Here is an 18098-nt window from a genome sequence, read left to right on the forward strand (position 1 = left end):
AAGAGTGCAGTGCTAACCACTGAGCCACCACAAGAGTGCAGTGCTAACCACTGAGCCACCACAAGAGTGGAGTGCTAACCACTGAGCCACCACAAGAGTGCAGTGCTAACCAATGAGCCACCGTGCTCTTATATTATGACCTATCCTGTGGATAGATCATCAATTTTATATGCCCAGATGACCGCTTTATATGTATTTTTTAAAAACATTTTTTTTTTTTTTAACAATAATTTTGTATTTATTTTCCAGATGATAATCTCTATAAAATTAAAAAAAAATCTTGCAATTTTCACACAGGTCACCAAGCCTAATAGACGTATACTTGACTGTTTTGCCTGCATCACTTTTCAGCACTTTCATTATCATCACAGACAGGATTACAATGTCAAATAACCCCTTTATATACAGTAGATAACACAGGATCCACGGATCACAGCTCACCTTCCCTATTGCAATCGTCTGTATAAATCCATCAGCCCGAGGCAATTTATTGCAGGCTTATCTCCATGTGGCTGCTGAAAAAAAACAGCAAATGAGTCTAATCTTAGGTTTCGTGACAAAAGTGAAAATTGTAAGATTCTTCATTTTTTTTTATCTTTGTAATAAGGAAAACTTTTAATGAAGAAACTAATTGTGATTTACACCACATTTCATTTATTATTTTTTTTATTTAATGACACATTCCCTTGAAATAAAGGCCCCTGTACACCTCACCTTCCCGCGGACCTGTTGATGAATGTTGGGTGGGGACGTTGCTATGTACCTCCCCTCATATTTTCTTATATAAGTAGTCTTGCTTTTTGCAGCCAGGAAGATTAAAATTAAAAAAAAACAACAACTATTTATGTACAAATAACTTATTTATTTATTCCATTGTAGATTTGAGACAAATAAAATGTCATTGATAAAATAAATTAAACAGATCTTCATTGTCTTTATCGCCACCAAAGATGGATGTCATTTAGGAGGAGGATTGTTCGGAGCGCCGTGTACAAAGATGGGGAAAAATTGTGGGAGGTAATAATCCTACATAATCCGATCCTCCCCCCGTATTACCTCTCCACTAGGTGGCATACACAGAATTATATTCAGGATTTCATCACCATAACTGACACCTTAATTACCTCTTATAATTGTATCAACAAAAGGAAAAAAATCATCTCTTGCCATTGAATTCACCTGATCATTAGGACAGGGGTAAAAGCTGCAGCAAAGCATCATAACCGGTACAAGAGTCCTACTACGAGACCGCGTCAGCTCACAGGGAGATTTCTGCAGATGACTGATATACGGCGTTCCCGGGGCACAGGCACGCCACTGAAGAAGGACTCCTCACCGCGAAGAATTTCATGGGTAAACTTGTAGCGAGCGACACCGCTAAGATGGAAAGCAACAAAACGTGAGAAACGTCCAAGAAGAATGATACAACAAAAATATATCAAGTAACATAATGGGAAAGATGGATGGATGGCTCTCATATATTTTGAAAATAAGCAGATAAAGTGTGTCCCCCTCCACCCGCTGGCACTACTACAATTGCAGGTAGAGATAAGCAAAGCGCTGATCCGGTGTCTACTCCAGCACTCCATGGGGGCAGGGCAAACCTCACCGGCCAGACCTCAAATGCCCATATCCTGCGATTACTGGCCACCCGCAAAGTGGTGACGACGCTCAAGGCCTAGTCACTATGAGGTTCGCATTGAAGTGGATATCGGGCTTGGCACTAATGGTAATCTATAAGGGAGACAGAAAGAGAGACAGAAAGAGAGACAGAAAGAGAGACAGAAAGAGAGACAGAAAGAGAGAGAGAGACACAGACAGAAAGAAAGACAGAAAGAGAGAGAGAGACACAGACAGAAAGAGAGACAGAAAGAGAGAGAGAGACACAGACAGAAAGAGAGAGAGAGACACACAGACAGAAAGAGAGAGAGAAAGAGAGAGAGAGAGACAGAAAGAGAGACAGAGAGAGACAGAAAGAGAGAGAGAGACACACACAGACAGAAAGAGAGACAGAAAGAGAGAGAGAGAGAGACACACACAGACAGAAAGTGAGAGAGAAAGAGAGAGAGACAGAAAGAGAGACAGAAAGAGAGAGAGAGACACACACACAGACAGAAAGAGACAGAAAGAGAGACACACAGACAGAAAGAGAGAGAGAAAGAGAGACAGAAAGAGAGAGAAAAAAAAAGAAGATCAAGAGAGAAAAAAAAAAGATAGAGAGAAGAGAGATGGAAAGGAGAAGAGAGAGAGAAAGAAAAAGAGAGGGAGAAACAAAAAGAGAAGAAGGGAATTTTGTTTACTTACCGTAAATTCCTTTTCTTCTAGCTCCAATTGGGAGACCCAGACAATTGGGTGTATAGGCTATGCCTCCGGAGGCCGCACAAAGTATTACACTTAAAAGTGTAAAGCCCCTCCCCTTCTGCCTATACACCCCCCGTGCTCCCACGGGCTCCTCAGTTTTGGTGCAAAAGCAAGAAGGAGGAAAAAAATTATAAACTGGTTTAAAGTAAATTCAATCCGAAGGAATATCGGAGAACTGAAACCATTGAACATGAACAACATGTGTACACAAAAAAACAGGGGCGGGTGCTGGGTCTCCCAATTGGAGCTAGATAAGTAAACAAAATTCCCTTCTTCTTTGTCGCTCCATTGGGAGACCCAGACAATTGGGACGTCCAAAAGCAGTCCCTGGGTGGGTAAATAATACCTCATAATAGAGCCGTAACGGCTCCGTCCTACAGGTGGGCAACCGCCGCCTGAAGGACTCGCCTACCTAGGCTGGCATCTGCCGAAGCATAGGTATGCACCTGATAGTGTTTCGTGAAAGTGTGCAGGCTCGACCAGGTAGCCGCCTGACACACCTGCTGAGCCGTAGCCTGGTGCCTCAAAGCCCAGGACGCTCCCACGGCTCTGGTAGAATGGGCCTTCAGCCCTGAGGGAACCGGAAGCCCAGCAGAACGGTAAGCTTCGAGAATTGGTTCCTTGATCCAACGAGCCAGGGTTGATTTGGAAGCCTGTGACCCTTTACGCTGGCCAGCGACAAGGACAAAGAGTGCATCCGAGCGGCGCAGGGGCGCCGTACGAGAAATGTAGAGTCTGAGTGCTCTCACCAGATCTAACAAGTGCAAATCCTTTTCATATTGGTGAACTGGATGAGGACAAAAAGAGGGTAAGGAGATATCCTGATTGAGATGAAAGGGGGATACCACCTTAGGGAGAAATTCCGGAACCGGACGCAGAACCACCTTGTCCTGGTGAAACACCAGGAAGGGGGCTTTGCATGACAGAGCTGCTAGCTCAGACACTCTCCGAAGTGAAGTGACTGCTACTAGGAAAACCACTTTCTGCGAAAGGCGTGAGAGAGAAATATCCCTCATTGGCTCGAATGGTGGCTTCTGAAGAACCGTCAGCACCCTGTTCAGATCCCAGGGTTCTAACGGACGTTTGTAAGGAGGAACGATGTGACAGACCCCCTGCAGGAACGTGAGTACCTGTGGAAGTCTGGCTAGGCGCTTCTGAAAAAACACAGAGAGCGCAGAGACTTGTCCCTTAAGGGAGCCGAGTGACAAACCCTTTTCCAATTCGGACTGAAGAAAGGACAGGAAATTGGGCAAGCCAAATGGCCAGGGAGAAAAACCCTGAGCAGAGCACCACGACAGGAATATTTTCCACGTCCTGTGGTAGATCTTGGCGGACGTTGGTTTCCTAGCCTGTCTCATCGTGGCAATGACCTCTTGGGATAACCCTGAAGACGCTAGGATCCAGGACTCAATGGCCACACAGTCAGGTTGAGGGCCGCAGAATTCAGATGGAAAAACGGCCCTTGAGACAGCAAGTCTGGTTGGTCTGGTAGTGCCCACGGTTGGCCGACCGTGAGATGCCACAGATCCGGGTACCACGACCTCCTCGGCCAGTCTGGAGCGACGAGGATGGCGCGGCGGCAGTCGGCCCTGATCTTGCGTAACACTCTGGGCAACAGTGCCAGCGGAGGAAACACATAAGGGAGTTGAAACTGCGACCAATCTTGAACTAAGGCGTCTGCCGCCAGAGCTCTGTGATCGTGAGAACGTGCCATGAATGCCGTGACCTTGTTGTTGTGCCGGGACGCCATTAGGTCGACGTCCGGCATCCCCCAGCGGCGACAGATCTCCTGAAACACGTCCGGGTGAAGGGACCATTCCCCTGCGTCCTTGCCCTGGCGACTGAGAAAATCTGCTTCCCAGTTTTCCACGCCTGGGATGTGAACTGCGGAGATGGTGGAGGCCGTGGCTTCCACCCACATCAAAATCCGCCGGACTTCCTGGAAGGCTTGCCGACTGCGTGTTCCTCCTTGGTGGTTGATGTAAGCCACCGCTGTGGAGTTGTCCGACTGGATTCGGATCTGCTTGCCTTCCAGCCACTGCTGAAACGCTTTCAGGGCAAGGTACACTGCCCTGATCTCCAGAACATTGATCTGAAGTGAGGACTCTTGCTGGGTCCACGTACCCTGAGCCCTGTGGTGGAGAAAGACTGCTCCCCACCCTGACAGACTCGCGTCCGTCGTGACCACCGCCCAGGATGGGGGTAGGAAGGATTTCCCCTTCGATAATGAAGTGGGAAGAAGCCACCACCGAAGGGAAGCTTTGGTTGCCTGAGAGAGGGAGACGTTCCTGTCGAGGGACGTCGGCTTCCTGTCCCATTTGCGTAGGATGTCCCATTGAAGAGGACGCAGGTGAAACTGCGCGAAAGGAACTGCCTCCATTGCTGCCACCATCTTCCCCAGGAAGTGCATGAGGCGCCTCAAGGGGTGTGACTGACCTTGAAGGAGAGATTGCACCCCCGTCTGTAGTGAACGCTGCTTGTTCAGCGGAAGCTTCACTATCGCTGAGAGGGTATGAAACTCCATGCCAAGATATGTCAGCGATTGGGCCGGTGTCAGATTTGACTTTGGAAAATTGATGATCCACCCGAAACTCTGGAGAGTCTCCAGAGTAGCGGTGAGGCTGTGCTGGCATGCCACTTGAGAGGGAGCCTTGACCAGCAGGTCGTCTAAGTAAGGGATCACCGAGTGACCCTGAGAGTGGAGGACCGCAACTACTGCAGCCATGACCTTGGTGAAAACCCGTGGGGCTGTCGCCAGGCCGAACGGCAGTGCCACGAACTGAAGGTGTTCGTCTCCTATGGCGAAGCGCAGGAAGCGCTGATGCTCTGGAGCAATCGGTACGTGGAGATAAGCATCTTTGATATCGATCGATGCAAGGAAATCTCCTTGGGATATTGAGGCGATGACGGAGCGGAGGGATTCCATCCGGAACCGCCTGGTCTTTACGTGTTTGTTGAGCAGTTTTAGGTCCAGGACAGGACGGAAAGACCCGTCCTTCTTTGGAACCACAAACAAGTTGGAGTAAAAACCGTGACCCTGTTGCTGAAGAGGAACAGGGACCACCACTCCTTCTGCCTTCAGAGTGCCCAGCGCCTGCAGAAGAGCATCGGCTCGCTCGGGAGGCGGAGATGTTCTGAAAAATCGAGTCGGAGGACGAGAGTTGAACTCTATCCTGTAACCGTGAGACAGAATGTCTCTCACCCAACGGTCTTTTACCTGTGGCAGCCAGGTGTCGGAAAAGCGGGAGAGCCTGCCACCGACCGAGGATGCGATGTGAGGAGGCCGTAAGTCATGAGGAAGCCGCCTTGGTAGCGGCACCTCCGGCGGTCTTTTTAGGGCGTGACTTAGACCGCCATGGATCGGAGTTCCTCTGATCCTTCTGAGGCCTTTTGGACGAGGAGAATTGGGACCTGCCCGCACCCCGAAAGGACCGAAACCTCGACTGTCCCCTCCTCTGTTGGGGTAATTTTGGTTTGGCCTGGGGTAAGGATGTTTCCTTTCCCTTGGATTGTTTGATGATTTCATCCAAACGCTCGCCAAACAAACGGTCGCCAGAAATTGGCAAACCGGTTAAGCACTTTTTGGAAGCCGAATCTGCCTTCCATTCCCGTAGCCACAAGGCCCTGCATATTGCCACCGAATTGTCGGCTGCAACCGCCGTACGGCTCGCAGAGTCCAGGACAGCATTAATAGCGTAGGACGCAAATGCCGACGTTAGAGAGGTTATGGACGCCACTTGCGGCGCAGACGTACGTGTGAGTGCGTCAATTTGCGCCTGACCCGCTGAAATAGCTTGGAGTGCCCATACGGCTGCGAATGCTGGAGCAAAAGACGCGCCGATAGCTTCATAGATGGATTTCAACCAGAGCTCCATCTGTCTGTCAGTGGCATCTTTGAGCGAAGCTCCATCTTCCACTGCAACTATGGATCTAGCCGCCAGTCTGGAGATTGGAGGATCCACCTTGGGACACTGAGTCCAGCCCTTGACCACGTCAGGGGGGAAGGGATAACGTGTATCCTTAAGGCGCTTGGAAAAACGCTTATCTGGACAAACTCGGTGTTTCTGGACTGCTTCTCTGAAGTCGGAGTGGTCCAGAAACATACTCGTTGTACGCTTGGGGAACCTGAAACGGAATTTCTCCTGCTGAGAGGCTGACTCCTCCACTGGAGGAGCCGAGGGAGAAATATCCAACATTTGATTTATGGACGCGATAAGATCATTCACTATGGCGTCACCATCAGGAGTATCAAGGTTGAGAGCGGCCTCAGGATCAGAATCCTGATCAGCTACCTCCGGGTCATCATACAGAGAGTCATCCCTCTGAGACCCTGAACAATGTGATGAGGTCGAGGGGATTTCCCAGCGAGCTCGCTTAGGCGGTCTGGGGCTGCGGTCCGTGTCAGAGACCTCACCCCGGGATCTATGAGACACCCCGGGGGAACATTGTTGTCCCAACTGAGGGGAACCAGGGGGCAATGATTCCACAGTGCCCATGGTCTGAGATACCGGTCTGGACTGCAAAGCTTCTAGAATCTTAGCCATAGTCTCAGAAAGTCTTTCAGTAAAAACTGTAAACTCCGTCCCTGTCACCTGGACAGTGTTAGCTGGTGGTTCCCCCTGGGCCCCCCTTAGCAGAGGCTCCGGCTGAGTAAGTGCCACAGGGGCCGAGCAGTGCACACAATGAGGGTCAGTGGAACCTGCCGGTAGCGAGGTCGTACATGCGGCGCAGGCAGCATAGTAAGCCTGTGTTTTGGCACCCCTGCTTCTTGTGGGCGCCATGCTGTTGTCTCCCCTGAGCAACACAATAGGGTATATAGCCAGAACTAAACCGTGCACCATACAGTGTAAAGAATAGCCTATAAACATATAACCTATAATTACACTTCTGCACAAGTGGGGCCAGCACCTCAGGTGCTGCTTACCGGCCGCTTAAAGCGGTTGTGTGGCCACCAGAATCCCTGCCTGGGTCTCCCAGAGCTTGTCCCCCCTCTGCAGCGTCAGAGTAGCTGACAGGAATGGCTGCCGGCGTCCTGAGGAGAGGAGGGAGCCGTGGGCGTGACCCAGAAAGTGCGGGAACTGGTGCCCCACTGTGCACAGTGAGGGGAGTGGAGTATGCAAAGCATGCTCCAGCCCTCAGTGCTGCCGTCCTGCACAGCGTCCCGCCCTTCCCCTGACTGGCAGGCCTGGGGGCGGGAAGAAAAAGAGACTAGGCCGCAAAAGCCGGGGACTCGAGTTATAAGCGCGGCCGCCGTATAAGCGCGGTCGGCGCGGAAGTCCCCGGCGCACTAACAGTCCCAGCCGCGCCACAGTAATAACAATGGTAGCGGCGGTCAGCGCGGTAGTCCCCATACACTAACACACTCAGCGACGCTGAAGTGTGTAATGGCACAAACGCGGTCAGCGCCGCGGTCCCCGGTGCACTAGCACACCCAGCAATGCTGGAGTGTTGCTGTGCGCGGTCCCCACGGGGACACAGAGTACCTCAAAGTAGCAGGGCCATGTCCCTGAACGATACTCGGCTCCTATCCAGCAGAGTCCTCAGGAGCTGTGGATGGAGCACGGTCTCAGTGCCTTGAGACCGATTAGGATCCCACTTCACCCAGAGCCCTAAGGGGGATGGGGAAGGAAAACAGCATGTGGACTCCAGCCTCCGTACCCACAATGAATACCTCAACCTTAACAACACCGCCGACAAGAGTGGGGTGAGAAGGGAGCATGCTGGGGGCCCTGTTAAGGGCCCATTTTCTTCCATCCGACATAGTCAGCAGCTGCTGCTGACTAAGCTGTGGAGCTTATGCGTGCATGTCTGCCTCCTTCGCACAAAGCAAAAAACTGAGGAGCCCGTGGGAGCACGGGGGGTGTATAGGCAGAAGGGGAGGGGCTTTACACTTTTAGTGTAATACTTTGTGCGGCCTCCGGAGGCATAGCCTATACACCCAATTGTCTGGGTCTCCCAATGGAGCGACAAAGAAAAGAGAGGGAAAGGGAGGAAAGGGAGGAAAGGGAGGAAAGGGAGGAAAGGGAGGAAAGGGAGGAAAGGGAGGAAAGGGAGGAAAGGGAGGAAAAAAAAAAAAGAGAAAAAAGGAAGAGACAAAAGGAAGAGACAAAAGGAAGAGACAAAAGGAAGAGACAAAAGGAAGAGACAAAAGGAAGAGACAAAAGGAGAGAAAAAGGGGAGAGAAAAAAAGAGAAAAAAAGAGGAAAAAGTGAAAAAAGGAAAAAGAAAAAAAAAAAAAAAGGGAGAGAAGAAGAGAGGAAAAAAAAAGACAAAAATGGGGCAGGAAAGAAAGAAAAAGAAAGAAAGAAAAAGTAAAAAAGACACCTCTGGTTTTCACTTATGAAAACAAAGAATCAGGCATGTTGAAATCTAACATGTCCACTCCTTCTCTACCTTCAACATGTGTCATTAAAGTAAAGTCAGGACACCCCATATACTTTGTATAGTCGGCTGATATCAGTGGGTTCCGTGTTTAACATAACCTGCTAATGATCTGCCGGGTCCTTGTAATACAGCCAGATATGGGTGAAGTAATCCCCGCGGTGGAGCGCACAGGCATGAAGCATGGACTACTGACCTCATTATATACAGGCAGCGTCTGGGCAGCAATACATCCGCTCGCTCCTCTCCGTTCTCCACAGACACCAGCCGCATGACGCTGCCGGACAGCAAGCAGATCCCGGCAATGGTGCTACCACAGAACTGGTAAGGGAGAAGCGACATTAGCTTTGTATCAGAGACCCCACACCCCGGCAGGCCCAGGCTGCCTCACCTTCACACTGTCCACGTGCGGTTTGATGTATCCATCTTTCTGAAGGTCTAAGACATGGACGAGGGACAGCTGGTTCTCTCCGGGCGGAAAAGCTTTGTCTCTCACCCTCTGTATGATGGCGGAGGAGTCTGGGGACCAGTGCAGGCGCTCAACCTCCCGGAAGCCATGGATCGCCTGCAGAGAAAACAAAAAAAGAACTAGGGTAAAGTAAAGCTCAGCCAGGCCACCATCTGGTGTATATGGGGGGCAGGCGTCCCCACTGTGGGGGGTAAAATTGGACAATGTTACAGAAGTACTGAGGAGTGCACATGTGAATCCAACACTAGGGAGGAGAAAGACAACACTTACCTTCCTCCCCATACACCTCAGCAGGCCGCTGTAACCCAATCCCTCAGCAGGCCGCTGTAACCCGATCCCTCAGCAGGCCGCTGTAACCAGATCCCTCAGCAGGCCGCTGTAACCAGATCCCTAACCAGGCCGCTGTAACCAGATCCTTCAGCAGGCCGCTGTAACCAGATCCCTCACCAGGCCGCTGTAATCAGATCCTTCAGCAGGCCGCTGTAACCAGACCCCTCAGCAGGCCGCTGTAACCCGATCCCTCAGCAGGCCGCTGTAACCCGATCCCTCAGCAGGCCGCTGTAACCAGACCCCTCAGCAGGCCGCTGTAACCAGACCCCTCAGCAGGCCGCTGTAATCAGACCCCTCAGCAGGCCGCTGTAATCAGACCCCTCAGCAGGCCGCTGTAATCAGACCCCTCAGCAGGCCGCTGTAATCAGACCCCTCAGCAGGCCGCTGTAACCAGACCCCTCAGCAGGCCGCTGTAACCCGATCCCTCAGCAGGCCGCTGTAACCTGACCCCTCTGTAGGCATAATAGGACAGTCCACCTAGTTGTAAATACATTATTCCTATCTTCATAAATGCGTATAATCAGATGAAAAATCAGAAAAAAAATTGACATTTGCTGCTTATTAAAATTTGGAGCTGTTCTTGAGATATTAATATATTTTGTTTGTTTGCAGATCGTTGCCTTGGAAACCGACCACAGCTCCCAAACAGAGGAACAGGTGCAGCACTTACAAGCTACAAAAGGTGCGGTGGTCGGTCTCCTAGGCAACGAGCTGTTGACAAAAGAAAAAAGTGTTAATATATCATGAACGGCAACAGGTAAACTACAACAGTGCCGGCATTTACAGGAACTATCCGCCATTATTCACACGAGAGGGCGAATGACAGAGGTCAGGAATATAGGAGAGACAGATTGAAGGATATGTCGCACAGAGAAAGCAGCACTCACGTCATCCCAATGGCCGCTCTCGTAGCGCTTCTTCCTCAGTACCGGCTCCAGCTCCCGGCACAGTGCGGCCTCCTCCTCGCCGGTAATGAAGTCGGGCTGCAGGGTGAGGCCCGGAGTCAGCGTTGACAGAACAGCAGCCGAGGACGGAATCACCTGGTTATCCGGCAGAGCCGCATGATGGGACCGGCACCGGGGTCCTAATGTTACTACAGCAACCCGCGGCCTATTCACACCGAGGAACCGCAGCCGCAAGTTACCAAGGCAACAGCGAGCTCTGGGCGCCGCCATGTTGCGACCGCAGAGTGCATTCTGGGAGGACAGAGAGACGCGCCAAAAGTAGCCAATCAGATTTCAGCTCTTACTGCAGCACGGACCTTTGGAAAATAATAGGCGTTACCTGATTGGTTGCCGGTTTTATCACATTTCCTCTCCAAACTGTAACCTGTTCATAGCTTCTGGGACTTGTAGTACTCAATACACTTTTATATCCCTCACAGTTCTCTATATAGAAATAATGCTCATTGCGTCGACTATTACTATTCTCATAGATAGAGACCAGTGATATTCCTGTATACCAATCCCAAATGAGTGTAAACATCTCAAAAACCATCACCCAAACAGCAGTCTGTTAATAACAGTGACATCCACAGTGCCCCCATAATAACAGCTATATCCACAGTGCCCCCATAATAACAGCTATATCCACAGTGCCCCCATAATAACAGCTATATCCACAGTGCCCCCATAATAACAGCTATATCCACAGTGCCCCCATAATAACAGCTATATCCACAGTGCCCCCATAATAACAGCTATATCCACAATGCCCCCATAATAACAGCTTTATCCACAGTGCCCCCATAATAACAGCTATATCCACAGTGCCCCCATAATAACAGCTATATCCACAATGCCCCCATAATAACAGCTTTATCCACAGTGCCCCCATAATAACAGCTTTATCCACAGTGCCCCCATAATAACAGCTATATCCACAGTGCCCCCATAATAACAGCTTTATCCACAGTGCCCCCATAATAACAGCTATATCCACAGTGCCTCCATAATAACAGCGATATCCACAGTGCCCCCATAATAACAGCTATATCCACAGTGCCCCCATAATAACAGCTATATCCACAGTGCCCCCATAATAACAGCGATATCCACAGTGCCCCCATAATAACAGCGATATCCACAGTGCCCCCATAATAACAGCGATATCCACAGTGCCCCCATAATAACAGCTATATCCACAGTGCCCCCATAATAACAGCTTTATCCACAGTGCCCCCATAATAACAGCTTTATCCACAGTGCCCCCAAAATAACAGCTATATCCACAGTGCCCCCATAATAACAGCGATATCCACAGTGCCCCCATAATAACAGCGATATCCACAGTGCCCCCATAATAACAGCGATATCCACAGTGCCCCCATAATAACAGCTATATCCACAGTGCCCCCATAATAACAGCGATATCCACAGTGCCCCCATAATAACAGCTATATCCACAGTGCCCCCATAATAACAGCGATATCCACAGTGCCCCCATAATAACAGCGATATCCACAGTGCCCCCATAATAACAGCTATATCCACAGTGCCCCCATAATAACAGCTATATCCACAGTGCCCCCATAATAACAGCTATATCCACAGTGCCCCCATAATAACAGCGATATCCACAGTGCCCCATAATAACAGCTATATCCACAGTGCCCCCATAATAACAGTGATATCCACAGTGCCCCCATAATAACAGGTATATCCACAGGGCCCCCATAATAACAGGTATATCCACAGGAACCCCCATAATAACAGCTATATCCACAGTGCCCCCATAATAACAGCTATATCCACAGTGCCCCCATAATAACAGCTATATCCACAGTGCCCCCATAATAACAGCTATATCCACAGTGCCTCCATAATAACAGCAATATTCACAGTGCCTCCATAATAACAGCTATATCCATAGTGCCTCCATAATAACAGCTATATCCACAGTGCCCCCATAATAACAGCTTTATCCACAGTGCCCCCATAATAACAGCTATATCCACAGTGCCCCCATAATAACAGCTTTATCCACAGGACCCCATAATAACAGCTATATCCACAGTGCCCCCATAATAACAGCTATATCCACAGTGCCCCCATAATAACAGCTATATCCACAGTGCCCCCATAATAACAGCTATATCCACAGTGCCCCATAATAACAGCTATATCCACAGTGCCCCCATAATAACAGTGATATCCACAGTGCCCCCATAATAACAGCTATATCCACAGTGCCCCCATAATAACAGCTATATCCACAGTGCCCCCATAATAACAGCTATATCCACAGTGCCCCCATAATAACAGCTATATCCACAGTGCCCCCATAAAAACAGCTTTATCCACAGTGCCCCCATAATAGCTATATCCACAGTGCCCCCATAATAACAGCTATATCCACAGTGCCCCATAATAACAGTGATATCCACAGTGCCCCCATAATAACAGTGATATCCACAGTGCCCCCATAATAACAGCGATATCCACAGTGCCCCCATAATAACAGCTATATCCACAGTGCCCCCATAATAACAGCTTTATCCACAGTGCCCCCATAATAACAGCTATATCCACAGTGCCCCCATAATAACAGCTATATCCACAGTGTCCCCATAATAACAGCTATATCCACAGTGCCCCCATAATAACAGCTATATCCACAGTGCCCCCATAATAACAGTGATATCCACAGTGCCCCCATAATAACAGCTATATCCACAGGGCCCCCATAATAGCAATATATCCACAGGAACCCCCATAATAACAGCTATATCCACAGTGCCCCCATAATAACAGTGATATCCACAGTGCCCCCATAATAACAGTGATATCCACAGGGCCCCCATAATAACAGTGATATCCACAGTGCCCCCATAATAACACCAATATCCACAGGGCCCCCATAATAACAGCAATATCCACAGGGCCCCCATAATAACAGCAATATCCACAGTGCCCCATAATAACAGCTATATCCACAATGCCCCCATAATAACAGCTATATCCACAGTGCCCCCATAATAACAGCTATATCCACAGTGCCCCATAATAACAGCTATATCCACAATGCCCCCATAATAACAGCGATATCCACAGTGCCCCATAATAACAGCTATATCCACAATGCCCCCATAATAACAGCTTTATCCACAGTGCCCCCATAATAGCTATATCCACAGTGCCCCCATAATAACAGCTATATCCACAGTGCCCCATAATAACAGTGATATCCACAGTGCCCCCATAATAACAGCGATATCCACAGTGCCCCCATAATAACAGCTATATCCACAGTGCCCCCATAATAACAGCTTTATCCACAGTGCCCCCATAATAACAGCTATATCCACAGTGCCCCCATAATAACAGCTTTATCCACAGTGCCCCCATAATAACAGCTATATCCACAGTGCCCCCATAATAACAGTGATATCCACAGTGCCCCCATAATAACAGTGATATCCACAGTGCCCCCATAATAACAGCAATATCCACAGGGCCCCCATAATAACAGCAATATCCACAGGGCCCCCATAATAACAGCAATATCCACAGTGCCCCATAATAACAGCTATATCCACAATGCCCCCATAATAACAGCTATATCCACAGTGCCCCCATAATAACAGCTATATCCACAGTGCCCCATAAGAACAGCTATATCCACAATGCCCCCATAATAACAGCGATATCCACAGTGCCCCCATAATAACAGCTATATCCACAGTGCCCCCATAATAACAGCTTTATCCACAGTGCCCCCATAATAACAGCTATATCCACAGTGCCCCCATAATAACAGCTATATCCACAGTGTCCCCATAATAACAGCTATATCCACAGTGCCCCCATAATAACAGCTTTATCCACAGTGCCCCCATAATAACAGCTATATCCACAGGGCCCCCATAATAGCAATATATCCACAGGAACCCCCATAATAACAGCTATATCCACAGTGCCCCCATAATAACAGTGATATCCACAGTGCCCCCATAATAACAGTGATATCCACAGGGCCCCCATAATAACAGTGATATCCACAGTGCCCCCATAATAACAGCAATATCCACAGTGCCCCCATAATAACAGTGATATCCACAGTGCCCCCATAATAACCGCTATATCCACAGTGCCCCCATAATAACAGTGATATCCACAGTGCCCCCATAATAACAGCTTTATCCACAGTGCCCCCATAATAACAGCTATATCCACAGTGCCCCCATAATAACAGCTATATCCACAGTGCCCCCATAATAACAGTGATATCCACAGTGCCCCCATAATAACAGCTATATCCACAGTGCCCCCATAATAACAGTGATATCCACAGTGCCCCCATAATAACAGCTATATCCACAGTGCCCCCATAATAACAGCTATATCCACAGTGCCCACATAATAACAGTGACATCCACAGTGCCCCCATAATAACAGCAATATCCACAGTGCCCCCATAATAACAGCTATATCCACAGTGCCCCCATAATAACAGCTATATCCACAGTGCCCCCATAATAACAGTGATATCCACAGTGCCCCCATAATAACATCTATATCCACAGTGCCCCCATAATAACAGTGATATCCACAGTGCCCCCATAATAACAGCTATATCCACAGTGCCCCCATAATAACAGCGATATCCACAGTGCCTTCATAATAACAGTGATATCCACAGTGCCCCCATAATAACAGCTATATCCACAGTGCTCCCATAATAACAGTGATATCCACAGTGCTCCCATAATAACAGTGATATCCACAGTGCCCCCATAATAACAGTAATATCCACAGTGCCCCCATAATAACAGTGATATCCACAGTGCCCCCACAATAACAGCGATATCCACAGTGCTCCCATAATAACAGTGATATCCACAGTGCCCCCATAATAACAGTGACATCCACAGTGCTCCCATAATAACAGTGATATCCACAGTGCCCCCATAATAACAGTAATATCCACAGTGCCCCCATAATAACAGTGATATCCACAGTGCCCCCATAATAACAGTGATATCCACAGTGTCCCCATAATAACAGCGATATCCACAGTGCCCCCATAATAACAGCTATATCCACAGTGCCCCATAATAACAGCTATATCCACAGTGCCCCCATAATAACAGCGATATCCACAGTGCCCCCATAATAACAGCTATATCCACAGTGCCCCCATAATAACAATGATATCCACAGTGCCCCCATAATAACAGCTATATCCACAGTGCCCCCATAATAACAATGATATCCACAGTGCCCCCATAATAACAGCTATATCCACAGTGCCGCCATAATAACAGCTATATCCACAGTGCCGCCATAATAAGTGATATCCACAGTGCCCCCATAATAACAGTAATATCCACAGGGCCCCCATAATAATAGCTATATCCACAGTGCCCACATAATAACAGTGACATCCACAGTGCCCCCATAATAACAGTAATATCCACAGGGCCCCCATAATAATAGCTATATCCACAGTGCCCCCATAATAACAGTGACATCCACAGTGCCCCGATAATAACAGTGACATCCACAGTGCCCCCATAATTACAGTGACATCCACAGTGCCCCCATAATAACAGCAATATCCACAGTGCCCCCATAATAACAGTGACATCCACAGTGCCCCCATAATAACAGTGACATCCACAGTGCCCCCATAATAACAGTGACATCCACAGTGCCCCCATAATAACAGCGACATCCACAGTGCCCCCATAATAACAGCGACATCCACAGTGCCCCCATAATAACAGTGACATCCACAGTGCCCCCATAATAACAGCGATATCCACAGTGCCCCCATAATAACAGTGATATCCACAGTGCTCCCCATAATAACAGCGATATCCACAGTGCCTCCATAATAACAGTGACATCCACAGTGCCCCCATAATAACAGTGACATCCACAGTGCCCCCATAATAACAGCGATATCTACAGTGCCCCCATAATAACAGCGACATCCACAGTGCCCCATAATAACAGCGACATCCACAGTGCCCCCATAATAACAGCTATATCCACAGTGCCCCCATAATAACAGTGACATCCACAGTGCCCCCATAATAACAGCGATATCTACAGTGCCCCCATAATAACAGCGACATCCACAGTGCCCCATAATAACAGCGACATCCACAGTGCCCACATAATAACAGCGACATCCACAGTGCCCCCATAATAACAGCGATATCCACAGTGCCCCCATAATAACAGCGATATCCACAGTGCCCCCATAATAACAGCGATATCCACAGTGCCCCCATAATAACAGTGATATCCACAGTGCTCCCCATAATAACAGCGATATCCACAGTGCCCCCATAATAACAGTGACATTCACAGTGCCCCCATAATAACAGCGATATCCACAGTGCCCCCATAATAACAGCGATATCCACAGTGCCCCCATAATAACAGCTATATCCACAGTGCCCCCATAATAACAGCTATATCCACAGTGCCCCCATAATAACAGCGATATCCACAGTGCCCCCATAATAACAGCGATATCCACAGTGCCCCCATAATAACAGTGATATCCACAGTGCCCCCATAATAACAGCTATATCCACAGTGCCTCCATAATAACAGCGATATCCACAGCGCCTCCATAATAACAGCGATTTCCACAGTGCCCCATAATAAGTGATATCCACAGTGCCCCCATAATAACAGCATTAGCCACAGTGCCTTCATAATAACAGTGATATCCACAGTGTCCCCATAATAACAGCGATATCCACAGTGCCTCCATAATAACAGTGACATCCACAGTGCCCCCATAATAACAGCGATATCCACAGTGCCCCCATAATAACAGCAATGTCCACAGTGTCCCATAATAAGTGACATCCACAGCGCTCCCATAATAACAGTGATATCCACAGTGCCCCCATAATAATAGCTATATCCACAGTGCCCCCATAATAACAGCTATATCCACAATGCCCCCATAATAACAGCGATATCCACAGTGCCCCCATAATAACAGCTATATCCACAGTGCCCCCATAATAACAGCTATATCCACAGGGCCCCCATAATAACAGTGATATCCACAGTGCCCCCATAATAACATCTATATCCACAGTGCCCCCATAATAACAGCTATATCCACAGTGCCCCCATAATAACAGCTATATCCACAGTGCCCACATAATAACAGCGATATCCACAGTGCCCCCATAATAACAGCTATATCCACAGTGCCCACATAATAACAGCGATATCCACAGTGCCCCCATAATAACAGCTATATCCACAGTGCCCCCATAATAACAGCATTAGCCACAGTGCCTTCATAATAACAGTGATATCCACAGTGCCCCCATAATAACAGTGATATCCACAGCGCCCCCATAATAACAGCAATATCCACAGTGCCTCCATAATAACAGCGATATCCACAGTGCCCCCATAATAACAGCGATATCCACAGTGCCCCCATAATAACAGCAATGTCCACAGTGTCCCATAATAAGTGACATCCACAGTGCCCCCATAATTACAGCGATATCCACAGTGCCCCCATAATAACAGCAATGTCCACAGTGTCCCATAATAAGTGACATCCACAGCGC

At 48.6% G+C, this 18098-nt stretch overlaps 1 protein-coding gene across 1 annotated transcript; it reads right to left on the reverse strand.

Annotated features, from left to right (window-relative positions):
- Positions 1 to 841: 841 nt before the first annotated feature.
- On the reverse strand, positions 842 to 10736 carry ALKBH7 (alkB homolog 7). The gene is made up of 4 exons (XM_075343144.1): positions 10429 to 10736; positions 9134 to 9307; positions 8939 to 9063; positions 842 to 1377 (listed from the first exon to the last, which is right to left on the reverse strand). The coding sequence occupies exons 1-4, from the start codon at positions 10714 to 10716 to the stop codon at positions 1254 to 1256; spliced, it is 711 nt and encodes a 236-aa protein (XP_075199259.1). The 5' UTR covers positions 10717 to 10736; the 3' UTR covers positions 842 to 1253.
- Positions 10737 to 18098: the final 7362 nt, after the last annotated feature.

The sequence above is a fragment of the Anomaloglossus baeobatrachus genome, chromosome 4 (genome assembly GCF_048569485.1).
Source record: "Anomaloglossus baeobatrachus isolate aAnoBae1 chromosome 4, aAnoBae1.hap1, whole genome shotgun sequence".
Lineage (NCBI taxonomy): Eukaryota > Metazoa > Chordata > Amphibia > Anura > Aromobatidae > Anomaloglossus > Anomaloglossus baeobatrachus.